This window comes from Sebastes fasciatus, chromosome 4 (genome assembly GCF_043250625.1).
Source record: "Sebastes fasciatus isolate fSebFas1 chromosome 4, fSebFas1.pri, whole genome shotgun sequence".
NCBI lineage: Eukaryota > Metazoa > Chordata > Actinopteri > Perciformes > Sebastidae > Sebastes > Sebastes fasciatus.
In genome coordinates, this window is record NC_133798.1 from 9,176,169 (window position 1) to 9,189,459 (window position 13,291).

Genomic DNA, 13,291 nt, shown 5'->3' on the forward strand with positions numbered 1-13,291 from the left:
AGGGAATCTTTTGCAGAATGAATGTGTTGCACATGTCAAAATTAAAAGCAGATAATGAATATTGTTTTCATTTAAAGGTCAAATGTAAAATTCAAATGTAAATAAAGGGTAATAAAATAAATAAAGGGTAAAAGGCATTTTCTCCTTCTCGAAATTAGTTTTCAGCTCCTTTATGTGAGCAATATGAACCAATATTTTGGTAATGACAGATGAAAGTTGCTGACCTGGAGATCACCTGGAGAGTTCAATATGCCCCATAAAAGCGTTTTTATTTTCATTGTAACAAGATCATTTTTTTTACAGTGTTAAAACATACCAACTTGTTTTATTTTAAAAAGAAGTATATTTTTCAGTAGATCACTTTATTTTATAATCACCAGAATCTTTTCAGACATTCATTATAAAGATATACAGTACATTGGTAGCTTTGCCAATTCGACTGTTTTCAGGCCATTAAATAGGGAAGCCAAAATGCAATGTTTTTCCCTAAACTTAACTAAGTGATTTTGTTGCCTTAACCTAAAGAAGCCTTTTTGTTTGTGTTCAAAACGTAATGTTTCATTCAGTTTTACAATATGTTAAAACATTACAACGTAGTAGGCCTCTACTGACCCACATCTATGAGGCTTATAACGCCTATTTAATGGCATTTTATGTGGGTCTATGGAAACAAAGATTTTACAATGAATCTGGACAGGATCAGTCTGACCTTAGAGATATAGTTTAGTTTCTCACTGGAGGAGTATGCAATCGTATTCCTGTCAATGGATATTCAACATTAAAGATTATCCTCTACTATACTGTTCTGTGATCAAGGACAGATAGAAAAATAATATTGTATCACTTAAACAGCACCAAACATAGTTGAATAACAACACAACAATGAAGTTATCTATCCTTACTGGATGAAAAACCCATGACTCCACACACGTTAGTTTAAAGACCATGAGAGATACATGTGAGGCACATTTTGTGACTCATGAGTGTCAGTAATGTTAAGTTCAATAAGTTTAGTTCAATTCGTTTTTTAACTTCACATATTTGCACATATGTATAGCGTCGATATATTAAAAAGGTGCACTCCACTGATTTTACACATAAAGCAGTTTACTTGGCAGGGGGAGTATACTCAGCCCAGGTAGTGCCAAACTAGCTGTTATGCAAATGTGTTACTTGGTGACATCACTACGCTACGGAAGAAAAGGCAACCTCACTGTCCTCACCTTGCAGAGTATAGAGTGCAACAAAGACAGAGAGGAGAAGAAGAAAAAGAAGTCAGAGAACAACAGTTTTCTTAGCCTGGGAGGTGTTCATCAGAGGATATTTTGAGCTCCTGAATACTGGTGAATAAAGTACTGTACTACAAAGAAACACCGGATGACGAAGGTGCTGATGGCGGGGGATAAACTGCTGGAAATGTGGAACAGAGGAGATACAGATATGGAATCACAGCCACGCAAAAAATTATCCCACTCGATTGAAGAAATTCTGAGGAGGCCCACATGTGTCAGAAGAGAGAAAAGAGTTAATCGCAACTGGTCTGTTATCAAGGAGGACACCAGAATATCTAACCAACTCTCATGTGCGGGTACGTTTCTTTTATTACTTTTTTTAAAAGCTCTCCCAAAAAGAGTTGTTAAATTACAAAAAAAAAAAAAATTCTCTCTGTCAATAGAAACTCCTCAAATGAGACTACTTGAAGAGTCTCCAAAAGCCACCACAGACTGCATGAGTGAGTATTATGATTTATGGAGGTGAAAGAAGAGGAAACATGATGCTGGATGATGAGGAAGATATCAATGACAATAATGTGTTTACAGGTCAGAGGAAAAAGAGGCAAACGAGGGTCACTTTCACACCGTTCCAGGTGCAGGAGCTGGAGATAGTCTTCCAGCAGACTCACTACCCAGACGTCAACAGCAGAGAGCAGTTAGCCTCTCTCCTGCACCTCACTGAGGGACGAATACAGGTACAGCAGGACACGTGCAGCTCATCACTGGTGATAATTAACTTGAGCGTATTTTTTCGACTTTTACTGTCTTTTGCCAGTTTTAGAAAGGAGCAAGCATACACACTGGTATCCATGAGTGACAGTTTTTGTTTGTATGTTTCTACCAAGAATCATCATGGCAGCATTAAATAATACATGAATGATTGGTTTGTTTAAACAGTGCTATAGTCAATATGTTAACATCAGGCAATATTTAATAATGTGAGATTATTCTGATAACATCCAAATCTCCATAATAGCAACAATTTAGTGTACTTTGTCAAACCTGTATCATACTTTTATTCCATTTATGATTAAGTTTGGTCAAATCAACAAACAATGGCCACTTTATTATGCTTGTAAAATGAGTCAATAAGTCAAACTAGGGTTACTAACTATTCAGTGAATGTTCTTAAACAATTGGCTGAATATACTAAGTAGTCATCAATGGAACAATAGTACTGGTCTTTGGACGGTTGCTTACATAAGGCACCTCCCAAATGATAAATGACACATTACAGGATAAAGGTGTGTACCAAAAGAATTGATCATTCATTGTTCTCAGAGGAAAGTGATAACAAATACCATAGGTCTTTCTTTACTCTGCTACATATATATGGCTAAGTTGTGAGTACAAGTTATTGTTGGTTGGTTATTCTAGGTAAATGTATTTCACATTGTGTTGTTTGTGCATCAGATTTGGTTTCAGAACCGCAGAGCCAAATGGAGGAAGGCAGAAACACTGAAGGACATAGAACTGATGACCAGACAGCACATACAGCCAGCCAGTCATCACCTGCTTTATTATGAGGTAACACAACATTATTGATTTTGTAAATGGTACACAAGCATTATTTGTTTAAATGCACCATATAACCATCTCCATTATACGCCCATATCATCTCTCATACACAAAATGCAGCTCAAAGAAAGTGCCTTGCGAATAAAAAAAGAAAAGAACTGACAATTCAAACAATATTAAAATACATTTTTAAAGATGGTAAAATAATGAAAACAGCATAAAAAATAAAATAAAAGTCTAATTTAATTTAATTGAAATGAAAATAATAAATTAAAGTGAATACATATATACATACATATATATTATATATACATATATACATATATACATATAAGGGCTGTCAACCGATTAAAATATTTATTATTTATTTATATTCACAAATTAATCACACATTTTTTATCTGTTCAAAATGTACCTTAAAGGGAGATTTGTCAAGCATTCAATACTCTTATCAACATAGTGGGCAAATATGCTGCTATATGCTATATATATACATATATACACACACACACATATATTTTATATACACATATATACATATACACATATACACACATATATATATACCTATACACACATATACCTGTATATACACATATTCACATACATATACTGTATATACTGTACATAAACAAATATATACACACATACATATACTGTATATACTGTACATATACACACACATACACATTATAATATATATACACACACACACACACACATATATATACACACATACAGTATACATTTATACAGTACATACATATATACACACACACACACATATATATATATATACACACACATATATACATACTGTATATACACACAACATCAATCTTTTTATAAATCTGTGATTTGATACTGGAAAATTGACTGAAGCATGTACCGAATCAAAAGTGACCATACTGTGCTGTGTGGCTTTCTCAGTGATTTCTTTGAGATAACTTCTCATCAGTATGTGTGTACTCTCCCAGCTGTTACAGGATCCCCAGCCTCAGGCAGCGTGCTGGCTGCCATGCTGCTTACCTAAACCCCTTCAATCAAGGCTGTTCCTCAAAGCCACATCAACACCCGCCTTGCTGACCAGCACACATTCCCCAGATCACAGGACTCTGTATTTTGACCCGCTGGGGACAGACAGATAGCAACTTCAGTATTCTTACAAATGATGACACCATTGTGTTAAATCACATCGTAATGAGTTTCTGGTGATACACAAAACTACTGCAGACTGTAATCTGTAATAACTGACAGATGTGTTGTATTATACTGTGTTGACAACCTGAAATAAAGTGTACATGTTAACAACTCAACATTTTTTGAATTTATCAATAAAGTTCTAAATGACTATCCTGGCTGACTACTGAAAGCAGTCGGCTTTCTTTACAATAAAAGGCCTTGTGATAAGTCTGTACCGATGTATTCGTACAAGTCAAGGTGTGAGGGCACTTTACTGCGGAATGCTTCTCGGTAGAGAGCTGTATTTCTGCTGTGTTATTGTGCAGGAGAGCGTTTTGATTTTTTCATGACACCACACTTCCTTGTCAGCGATAAGATACAGAGCTGCCATAAACTGTTCATCTGTTTGACTTTCTGACAACCTGTCCTTATCTTAATTTGGGCTCGTAAATCGGGGGTTATTGGCAGGTCAGCTGGAGGGATTTAGAGAACTTGTTGAATAGGATCAAAGGGGAAATACCAGCTGCGTATAGACAGTTACTGTGTGTTGGTGCTGTATATGTAGTTGGCACTTAAATGGACAAAAAGTTTTTAAAAAACTGTGTAAATGGATGTCTTGATTCATCATTATTTATTTTGTTAAAGCGATATTACACATCAGGCTACTGTTCTGTAAATGTATTTCACAACCTCTCCCATAATAACTTGTACTTTAACTGTCTCTGTGAAACCTGCTTCTTATTCCAGTGTGCCTAGAAGCACAAGGCAAAGCCTTGTGCAAAGCACACTGGTCTATTATTCGTCGGGCTTATTCCAGTGTGCCTAGAAGCACAAGGCAGAGCCTTGTGCAAAGCACACTGGTCTATTATCCTGCGGGCTTATTCCAGTGTGCCTAGAAGCACAAGGCAAAGCCTTGTGCAAAGCACACTGGTCTATTATTCGTCGGGCTTATTCCAGTGTGCCTAGAAGAACAAGGCAAAGCCTTGTGCAAAGCACACTGGTCTATTATCCTGCGGGCTTATTCCAGTGTGCCTAGAAGCACAAGGCAAAGCCTTGTGCAAAGCACACTGGTCTATTATTCGTCGGGCTTATTCCAGTGTGCCTAGAAGCACAAGGCAAAGCCTTGTGCAAAGCACACTGGTCTATTATTCGTCGGGCTTATTTTCTTATTCTTCTTCTGCAAACTTTGCCGCGCTACTCCTCCGGCAGCGTTGCCAACACCTGTACAAAAAATACATCAAAACGTGCGGAATGATCGGGAATCGTGTGCTATGACCTGGCTAAGAGATTCGCGCAGCGGTTTCCGAGAAAAGCGCGATTTTTTTGCTCCATTGAAAATCGACGTGAAGAGTGCTTATAAACACTCCTCTTTGGGGCCATACAGAGTCGCCATACTTTAACGTAGAAACGGGATTAAAAGTTTAAACGGGTCACGAGACTTGGGACTTTATTTGGCCAAATGGAAATTTTTTGATAGCTGGCACGGTTTACACGAAATCGCAGTTTACGTTTTGTGAAATTTTCAGACCGTTTCAGATTTTATAATGGGTGTGTATTGCGTGGGTCGTTAAGGGCTAGAGCGCGTGACATCATCGCTAGAGTGCGGGAAAGCTTTGAAATCTTTTGAAAATTTTCCGAACAAATTGCTCTGTAGCCCACAACGTCCACTCCTCATACACAATTAATACATCAAAACGTAGGTATTTTTGTGCCGGTCGCAAACATGTAGCTATGGAATCAGTCGGACTTACACATTTGGCGACACATGCCTGAACGTGAGAGCAACTGCAGGCTTCGCTCCCATAGGGCCCCATATTAAATTTCACAGAATTTTTTGGATCAGAGAAAAAAGTTACTACTTTTCGAAACTGCCGCCGAGGTCACATTTTTGAAACTACAGACCCAAATGTCGAACCATTTGTTCATCAGAAACTCCTAACTGGTCTCATGAACAATCTAAGCGATAGGAGTCACGGTTTCTGTCGTAGAAGCACTTTTATGACATGTACGTCTCTGGTTAACTCCTATTATAAACTGCCCCACTGCAGCAGTTGCCAATCGCCACGGCAACTTCAGATTGCTGCTAGACAGCTGATTCACATTAGCCAATCAGAGCAGGCTGACTAACACACCCACACACACACACACACACACACGCACACTATTTACTGTATCACGCCATTTAAGTGAGCCAGCATGCTGTAAACCAGGCTTCAATGGATCAGGGCCATAATTAATGTGATCAATTACACCTGTGATTAAAAGCCCCCAACTCTCATTGTATGATAACAGGAACTAGGTATTCACCTACTTTTCAAAATAAAATCCCTCAACTCTTACTGTATGTTAACAGGAAACTAAACACTCCTCACGGCCCCCCAATCACCATGGCAACCAATGACAGAATGATCGGGAATGGTGTGCTATGACCTGTCTAAGAGATTCGCGTAGCGGTCTCCGAAAAAATTGCGCGTAAGCGAGATTTCTTTGCTCCATAGGAATGAGTGGCAAATCGATGTGAAGAGAGCTCAAAAACACTCCTCTTTAGGGCCATAAAGAGTCGCCATACTTTAACGTAGAAAAATTATTAAAAGTTTAAAGAGGTCACGAGATTTGGGACTTTATGGGGCCTATCATCCCCCTTCTTATAACCTCACTTATGTCCTCAGACCCCCCCCAGCACCAGGCACACTGGTCAAAATTTCTTGCGAAATTTTCTAGTGAAGTCTTACTATTCCTCTTCTTACGGTTTTTGCCGCGCTACTCCTCCCTCAGCGTTGCCAACAATGCCTGGAAGGCACGTTCACATTCATCATTCCATATCACTTTCGAGGTTGATTTTTTTGTTAGTTCGGTGAGTGGTGCCGCCAATGTAGAGAAATGGGGAACAAACCTTCTGTACCACCCCACCAGTCCTAAAAAGGATCTCACTTGCTTCTTGGTCAGGGGTCTTGGAATCATCTGTATGGCCTTTATCTTCTCTATTTGTGGCCTTATCTGCCCACGGCCGACCAGGTACCCAAGGTATTTCACCTCCTCCTGAGCCCAGGAACACTTGTTTGCATTCAGGGTCAGCCCAGCTTCCTGTATCTTGCTTAGGACGATTTCAAGTTGCTGCAAGTGTTCTTCCCAGGATTCACTGTAGATTACCACATCATCAAGATAGGCAGCTGAAAACCTGGAGCAATCATTAAGAACAATGTCCATTAATCTTTGAAAGGTCGCAGGTGCGCCATGAAGGCCAAAGAGTAACACAGTGTACTGGAACAAGCCCATCCCTGGAATCTGGAACGCTGTGTATTCTTTGCAAGATGGGTCAAGAGGCACTTGCCAGTAACCTTCATCCATCATCAAGATAGGCAGCTGAAAACCTGGAGCAATCATTAAGAACAATGTCCATTAATCTTTGAAAGGTCGCAGGTGCGCCATGAAGGCCAAAGAGTAACACAGTGTACTGGAACAAGCCCATCCCTGAAATCTGGAACGCTGTGTATTCTTTGCAAGATGGGTCAAGAGGCACTTGCCAGTAACCTTTACAAAGGTCTAATGCTGTGATGTAGTTGGCTTTCCCGATTCTCTCTAGCAGCTCATCAATACGGGGCATGGGATATGAATCAAAACAGGAAATACTGTTCAGTTTCCTCATGTCTGAACAGAACCGAGGTTGAGTACAATTTTTCTTGGGAACAAGCACTATGGGGTTTGACCACTCACTTCTGGATGGTTCAAAGACTCCCATGTCCAACATCATCTGCACCTCCTTCTTCAGTGGTCCCATCATTCCAGTGTGCATAGAAGCACAAGGCAAAGGCATTCACCTACTTTTCAAAATAAAATCCCTCAACTCTTACTGTATGTTAACAGGAAACTAAACACTCCTCACGGCCCCCCAATCACCATGGCAACCACTGACAGACACGCACGCAGCGAAAGGGCCTACAGTTATGACCTCACTATGGACCTCAGACAGTCTGAATCTGCCCACCCCCACCCATCCCCAAGTACCAGGCACACTGGTCAAAATTTCTTGCGAAATTTTCTAGTTCCAGTGTGCCTAGAAGCACAAGGCAAAGCCTTGTGCAAAGCACACTGGTCTATTATTCGTCGGGCTTATTCCAGTGTGCCTAGAAGCACAAGGCAAAGCCTTGTGCAAAGCACACTGGTCTATTATTCGTCGGGCTTATTTCTTATTCTTCTTCTGCCAAACTTTGGCACGCTACTCCTCCGGCAGCGTTGCCAACACCTGTACAAAAAATACATCAAAACGTGCGGAATGATCAGGAATCGTGTGCTATGACCTGGCTAAGAGATTCGCGCAGCGGTTTCCGAGAAGAAAATGGTGTGCTATGACACTGGAATTAAGCCCGTCGAATAATAGACCAGTGTGCTTTGCACAAGGCTTTGCCTTGTGCTTCTAGCAATCATTAAGAACAATGTCCATTAATCATTGTAAAGGTTACTGGCAAGTGCCCCATGACCCATCTTGCAAAGAATACACAGCGTTCCAGATTCCAGGGATGGGCTTGTGCCAGTACACTGTGTTACTCTTTGGCCTTCATGGCGCACCTGCGACCTTTCAAAGATTAATGGACATTGTTCTTAATGATTGCTCCAGGTTTTCAGCTGCCTATCTTGATGATGTGGTAATCTACAGTGAATCCTGGGAAGAACACTTGCAGCATCTTGAAATCGTCCTAAGCAAGATACAGGAAGCTGGGCTGACCCTGAATGCAAACAAGTGTTCCTGGGCTCAGGAGGAGGTGAAATACCTTGGGTACCTGGTCGGCCGTGGGCAGATAAGGCCACAAATAGACAAGATAAAGGCCATACAGATGATTCCAAGACCCCTGACCAAGAAGCAAGTGAGATCCTTTTTAGGACTGGTGGGGTGGTACAGAAGGTTTGTTCCCCATTTCTCTACATTGGCGGCACCACTCACCGAACTAACAAAAAAATCAACCTCGAAAGTGATATGGAATGATGAATGTGAACGTGCCTTCCAGGCATTGTTGGCAACGCTGAGGGAGGAGTAGCGCGGCAAAAACCGTAAGAAGAGGAATAGTAAGACTTCACGAGAAAATTTCGCAAGAAATTTTGACCAGTGCTGGGGGGGGGGTCTGAGGACCATAGTGAGGTTTTAAGAAGGTGGATGAAAGGCCCAATAAAGTCCCAAGTCTCGTGACCCGTTAAACTTTTAATCATTTTTCTATGTTAAAGTATGGCGACTCTGTACGGCCCTAAAGAGGAGTGTTTTTGAGCTCTCTTCACATCGATTTGCCACTCATTCATGTCGAGCAAATAAATCGCGCTTTCACGCGATTTTTTCGGAGGCCGAATACAGGCAGTTGTTAATTGATTTCCAATAATAGATGTATACATACATTTGCATAAAGCAAGTGTGTTAGTCAGCCTGCTCTGATTGGCTAATGTGAATCAGCTGTCTAGCAGCAATCTGAAGTTGCCGTGGCGATTGGCAACTGCTGCAGTGGGGCAGTTTATAATAGGAGTTAACCAGAGACGTACATGTCATAAAAGTGCTTCTACGACAGAAACCGTGACTCCTATCGCTTAGATTGTTCATGAGACGCTGCCGGAGGAGTAGCGCGGCAAAGTTTAGGCAGAAGCAGCGGAAGAATAAGCCCGTCGAATAATAGACCAGTGTGCTTTGCACAAGGCTTTGCCTTGTGCTTCTAGGCACACTGGAACTAGAAAATTTCGCAAGAAATTTTGACCAGTGTGCCTGGTGCTGGGGGGGATGGGTGGGGACTAGGGGTTGTGCGGGTGGAGGGGTTGGCAGATTCAGACTGTCTGAGGTCCATAGTGAGGTCATCACTGTAGGCCCTTTCGCTGCGTGCGTCTGTCAGTGGTTGCCATGGTGATTGGGGGCCATGAGGAGTGTTTAGTTTCCTGTTAATAGTCTTCAGAGTCCAGTTTGTCTTTGTTCTAATGCAGGAAATAAAGACAATATCTGACAAGTCTTTTCTTACTTTTTTTATTTTCAAGTATAAATTTCAATAACAGACTGCATCTTCTTACTTCAAGTGATGATACACAACATAAAGTTGCAGCATTCATTTTGAAATGTTGATTCTTATAAAAGCAAACAAACATGAAATAAGTGCGTTTTTGTTCTTGTTAAATTTCAGATCGACACACCACGACTTAAAACAATTCAAATACTTTTAAAACTACTAATAGTGCAACTAAAAACAGATATTTTGCTGTTGGAAGTAAGTACAGGCACACAGTTGTCTGCTGAAAAGAAATCAACATCTACTGTTCTCCATTTGATTTAGGCAATTGTGAAAAGTATGCAGATGTTTTTATGTTTTTGCATCCAACATTTTTTAGATTTTGATGGTTAGAAGCTCCAAAACATTTACACGTATCTTGAGCTTAATTACTTTTTTATTCTGTGTGTTAGGATGCAATTTTAAATCTTTAACGTGATTAAGATAATTGTTGACATGTTTAGGAAAGAAAATCCCTCTTATGTGCTACCTGCAAAATGTGCTCTGTGAGATACAGGCCTAAGGCTATGGAGGACGAAACCTGCCAAAATAAAAAATAAATAAATATGTCATTAAAAGTAGCAAAAATAATATTAAAAATAAATGTAGGCATTAATCAATTGATAAAATGTGGTATAAATTGATATTTCTGTTTAAATTTGCTTTTTTATTTATTTACCTTTGTACTAATTTCCTTCTTTATCTTACTCTTGCATTTATTTGTATTCATATATTTATTTTTGCATTCATTTATTTTAAAAATGTCTGTATTAATTTATGTGTTTAAGCATTTATTTATTTATTCATATTATTATTATTTTGGCAGGTTCCGTCCTCCATATAAATCAGACTGAGAGAATATTATGTGAACTATAAATGCAAGTAAATTAATTTAATAAAGGTCAATAAAGATTAAACATGACACTTAATTTTGTTGTTATTTGATAATGGCTAATAAATAAAACAATTTATATAGGGACAAATACAAATTTACTTCAGGCAAGTAGATTTCTGACCCACACAGAAGTAAAAATATTAACATTGAACCCTGAGCAGGTATAATGTTTACCATGTTCACCATGTAGGATGATGGGAATGTCATTAGTTTTGCAGGTATTTGGTCATAAACCAAAGTATAGGGCTAATTAAGCTACATGAAACGTTAAGACATCACCAGAGTTATTTTGATTCATCCTGAGAGAAACATTAATTTCATGGCAATCCATCCAATAGTTGTCAAGACATTTCTCTTAAAACCACAAATGTCAACTTTATGGTAGTGCTAAATGAAGTCAGTGGATCACCAAAGTCATTAGGATTCACAGTCTTGCAGCCACGAATATCTGTACACAATTGTACACTAATCTGACGTGTGGAGTCAGTAACTACTCCTGTTTGGTCTTTCTCCTCCCGCACAGTCGAATGCAAAGGAATTGTATTGATCCCACAAAAATTGCCGTCAGCATCAACAAGACTGCTATCAAAAAGCATAAAACATCCACAGAATAGTAGACGTACCACGGCATCTTATAAGACTCAGTGCGTAAATGTGACGCTCCTTTGTGCCTAATGACAAACTCGATCCAGTAAACGGCCATCTCCAGAGGATGCATCGGTTTATCCCGCTGGAGAGCAGAGAGACGCTTCATGTTGTTCCTGTAGGACGGATCGCGGAGAACTTCTTGTAACGCTTCCAGAAAGTTCTGACGAGTGAGTTTGCTCGTATCCACCACCTTAGCGGCTCCTCGCGCCTCCACTCTCAAAACGTTATCAAACTGGTCGAACAGAAGAGGGATGCCTACTACCGGCACTCCGTGGTAGATGGACTCGTAGATCCCATTGGAGCCACCGTGAGCCACTAAGGCTTTAATCTTTGGGTGACCCAAGAGGTCGTTCTGGGGCATCCATTTCACCAGTAGGGTGTTGTTGCCCAAATTGTTGGGGGGCTCACCAACATGCATCCATATGACCTTCTGAGGAATTTGGGCCAAGGCAGCAGCGATTTCGGAGGTCATTTCTACAGGAAGGCCTTTGACAAGCGCGCCGAGAGACATCAGGACGACTCCGTGCTCTCCTGAACTTTGAACGAACTCCTCCAGCTCTGACGATAAAGGCTCTGAAGGCTTGCACTGAAAACCGCCAATGTAGACGATGTTCGGCATGGTGGGTCTGGGGAATTCAAAGACGAAGTCCACCCTCATGAGCCAGATGTCTGCTCCTTGTAGAAGGTGATAGAAGTTCACATCTGGACCAAAGTACCTGTCTACCAGTCTATCATAGTGAGGGCATACTATAATCTTGTCAATGCATGTGTTGAGAAAATAGAACAATGCGTTCTTGACACGCTGCTCAAATGTCATCTTATCCGACGCGGCGTATCCTGAAGTTGGAACGTAGGATGTTGGCGATGGAGCCACCAAGAAATGGCCCTCTCCACTGGTGATCCACCTCACGTTAAAAACAGTCGGCAGCTTAAGTTCATGAGCCACCAAAACTCCAACGGGCAACCCCGGGTCCATAAGAACCATGTCAAACTGGGTGTCACGAAGACTCTGCATCAGAGTCTTGTTCTCAAATATTTCCACCTCTAACATGCTGGCCTGTCGGTGGATGTCCGACAGCGTGAAGAGCATTTCCCAGTAAAACTTCAAGAAGCCGATAACCGACCCCCCTTCTTTGTGGATCGCCAGCATCTTGACCAGGAAGGTTACGAAGAAGTCCTGCTCCTCTATGCTGATGGCTCCCGGTAAGGTGACGGTGATGGAGCGGTAATGCGGGGCGTTTTCTTTGACGTAACAGCTCGTGGCGGTGTGGACCACGGTGACCTCGTGGCCCCTGGCGTGGAGGCTCTGGATCAGCAGGTTCATGGTGACCCAGTGGCTGCCATCCACCTGGAACACCAGGATCTTTCCGCCCTCTACACTGGGGCTCGACAGGAAGGACACACTCACCACCAGAAGCAGAAGGGAAACACCTGGGATACACCCCATGGATTAGCCATGAGGGAAGGAACAAATATACAAGTTTAATGTGAGTAACCACAAATTTATGATGAGGGTGATCGGATCACAAGTGGACAGCTCTAAGTACAGGTTTGAACGCACTCAAGAAGCATTGAAGATGCATTGAGATCTGATCTTTCAAACCACATTCAGAGGTGGTCTGGATCACATATGATCTCATTCTTTTAGCAGAGTGTAGTGAATGTGTCCTTGGCCACATTAAGGACCGCCTACTCAACTGACGTCCCGCTGGGATCCGTGGGTCTGAACAGGGCCAGAGACACGCTTGATGTGTTTATTATCT

At 41.0% G+C, this 13,291-nt stretch overlaps 1 protein-coding gene and 1 pseudogene across 1 annotated transcript; one reads left to right on the top strand and one right to left on the bottom strand.

The window, feature by feature from the left end:
* The first annotated feature begins 1,418 nt into the window (after nt 1–1,418).
* LOC141767051 (intestine-specific homeobox) lies at nt 1,419–4,106 on the top strand. The gene is made up of 5 exons (XM_074634304.1): nt 1,419–1,588; nt 1,676–1,732; nt 1,821–1,969; nt 2,688–2,801; nt 3,770–4,106. Exons 1-5 carry the CDS (start codon nt 1,441–1,443, stop codon nt 3,938–3,940), a joined length of 639 nt encoding a protein of 212 aa, XP_074490405.1. The 5' UTR covers nt 1,419–1,440; the 3' UTR covers nt 3,941–4,106.
* A 5,846-nt stretch (nt 4,107–9,952) lies between these two features.
* On the bottom strand, nt 9,953–12,979 carry LOC141765677 (UDP-glucuronosyltransferase 1A5 pseudogene; annotated as a pseudogene).
* Nucleotides 12,980–13,291: the final 312 nt, after the last annotated feature.

Bases quoted from the DNA above. Each gene is read 5' to 3' on its own strand.
- LOC141767051 (XM_074634304.1), top strand. From the start codon at position 1,441: ATGGAATCACAGCCACGCAAAAAATTATCCCACTCGATTGAAGAAATT. The intron at 1,589-1,675 runs GTACGTTTCTTT...CTCTGTCAATAG, and splicing joins TAACCAACTCTCATGTGCGG to AAACTCCTCAAATGAGACTA. The intron at 2,802-3,769 runs GTAACACAACAT...GTACTCTCCCAG, and splicing joins ATCACCTGCTTTATTATGAG to CTGTTACAGGATCCCCAGCC.